At 37.1% G+C, this 2476-nt stretch overlaps 1 protein-coding gene across 1 annotated transcript; it reads right to left on the bottom strand.

The window, feature by feature from the left end:
• Nucleotides 1-455: 455 nt before the first annotated feature.
• LOC126766061 (protein zntC-like) lies at nt 456-1878 on the bottom strand. The gene has a single exon (XM_050483761.1). The coding sequence runs from the start codon at nt 1857-1859 to the stop codon at nt 456-458; it is 1404 nt and encodes a 467-aa protein (XP_050339718.1). The 5' UTR covers nt 1860-1878.
• Between the last annotated feature and the right edge of the window lie 598 nt (nt 1879-2476).

Genomic DNA, 2476 nt, shown 5'->3' on the forward strand with positions numbered 1-2476 from the left:
ATGTGCCATAGATTTGAAGGACCCTAATTTTGCAGAAGCATAAAAATGCATCAATGGAAGTATGTTTGAATTTAAAAAAACAGCATTTCTTCTGCTGGTTTGTACTGACGCTAAGATAAACAGTTTAAGGAAATCGTCATCCATTTGGAAACTATTAACTATATGTCTAGTCAAGTATGTAATATGGCTGGCATTTGTATTAAAATTAGTCGGATTTTGTCAGAATATTCGGGGATTGACATCCACGGTCATCTACATACATACATACCATATGGTATATGCCATAAAATAATATATTATCTCTTTTATTACCATAAATTTTTTAAGCTCTTGTCAAAAATCAAATTGGTTTTATGAATTATATAAAAAATTATGTTCTTAAAAGACCAAATAAAAGACGAATTTATGAACTTGGCTCTATATATGAATATTTTAATACAATCCGACTTAACATCCTACTTACCCAACTGTTGTAGCCCGAACATGATTAGAAATCCCACCAACAACGAGAAGTAAGCAACCAGGCCGGAATGATTTTTCGACAAAATTTCGAAAAACACCACATATAATAGTGTGCCACAAGCTAATCCCTGCAATATGGCTGAGGGTATGTTAGGTGATGTAATACCATCGCTATGGCTGATCAATATGCCAATACCGATTCCAATCGGACTTACTATAGCAAATGTCAACACATATACTGCACAGAGCACAAAACGAGTGCGTGCTACAATTAACTCGACGCCAACGCAGAACGCCAGCACCAGTTTATGCGCGGATACAGCGCCAAACATAAACCATACATCCGATGCATTGCTTTCTAAACCAATGGCCATACCTTCAAATAGTTCATGCAACGATAGCGCTAACACTATGAATAGCCCTCGTAAAGACGATGTGATCGCATCTTTACTATCGCTAGCATTGCCAACCGGCACATGTGAATGACCAAGAGCTTGGTCTTGGCTGGGTTGATGTTGATGGTCATGATGGTGGTGGTGGTGATGGTAGTGTGTTTGTTGAGGTTCATATTTCTGTGGCTCCTTATTATGAGCTTGCTTGTTGTACTTTTGATTCTCTACATCATTGGCTATCAAGTTTTGAATTGAAAGGGTTGGTACACTTACAATGTTTCCAACATTAATTTCTGAGACACTCGGAGAGTTGGAAGTGCTCGTAAGGCCTATTTGGGTATCCTCATTATGAACACCTTCCTCTGTTGATTCATTGGCAGCTGTTTTACCCGTCACTAAATAACTGTTGCGTATGCTACGTCCACGTTCGAAAGCTGCACCGGCACCAGCATCACTGCCCATCAGACGCATATGTTGGTGTATATATGTGTGTAAAACTTCCTCTATTAAGTACATGAGAAAGAAACCGATACACATAAGCAATTCCGCTAGACTAAACTCCAAATCGGGAATTATATCGCACTCCTGCAATTGCTCGACTGCCTCCTGTACTTCGGGCAAAAGATGCAGGAATGTTGTGGCTAACAACACGCCTCCGCCAAAATATAACAAACATTTAACAACTGTTGCTGAGCGGGCATTGGTATGTTCCTCTGTCCAATGAAAAAATTTATTGAGTGCAAAAGGAATACTGCCGCATAACGTACTCGCGCAGAAAAGTACTACCATGGCTGTAACTTTAGCGACTAAGACATCGTAACTACTTGATTCATCATAATCATGATCGGTCGGATCAGGGTTAATACTTTGGGATGATTGTGAATGCTGTGTCTCACTGGAATTCAAAGCACTTCTAACGGTGGCGTGTGCATGCAATGCCAAATAATTAAGGTCATCGATATGCAGCAGACAACGTAGGAAATTATTTACCTGGGATTCATTCATTATGAATATGAACGGGAATTACCTGCAATCGAAATTGAAAATATAATTAAATAAATAAGTAATAATAATATATATAGTTTTTTTTTTTGGGGTGTAGGGGCTGTAAGGTTTTAAAGGCAATAAAAGGATATATTTGTGTGTTTTTTTGCGGCGACATGAAATATAATTTTATTAAATTTAATGACATATTATTATACAACTTTTGAAGTATATTAGAAAATATTTTCAATGAAAAATATTATTAAATAAGCTTGTGACGGTGAATCTCCAGAAGCGCCTTGGAAAAAACTCGTTATATATAACTCGTTACCGGATCATCTGAAACAAAAAAACTGATATGTGTTTTAAAGGTGATGCATTTCTCGAAGTAATTTTTCTATTTTTTGCAGCACTTGGAAGTAAAACACGCGATATTTTAAATTTTCTTCTAACGCGCTACGCCAAGCTTTATCTACTGACCCTGAAGAATTGACGGTAGTCGATTTTTCTATCTTTGTAGCTTCATATTAGGCTCCTTAATATTATGTTACCAAGTTAAAGACTTATGTTTATATTACGAACTTTCGACCAAATAATGTTTCACAGACTATACCCTGCGATTAATAACAACGCGAAGG

This window comes from Bactrocera neohumeralis, unplaced genomic scaffold, assembly GCF_024586455.1.
Source record: "Bactrocera neohumeralis isolate Rockhampton unplaced genomic scaffold, APGP_CSIRO_Bneo_wtdbg2-racon-allhic-juicebox.fasta_v2 cluster11, whole genome shotgun sequence".
NCBI lineage: Eukaryota > Metazoa > Arthropoda > Insecta > Diptera > Tephritidae > Bactrocera > Bactrocera neohumeralis.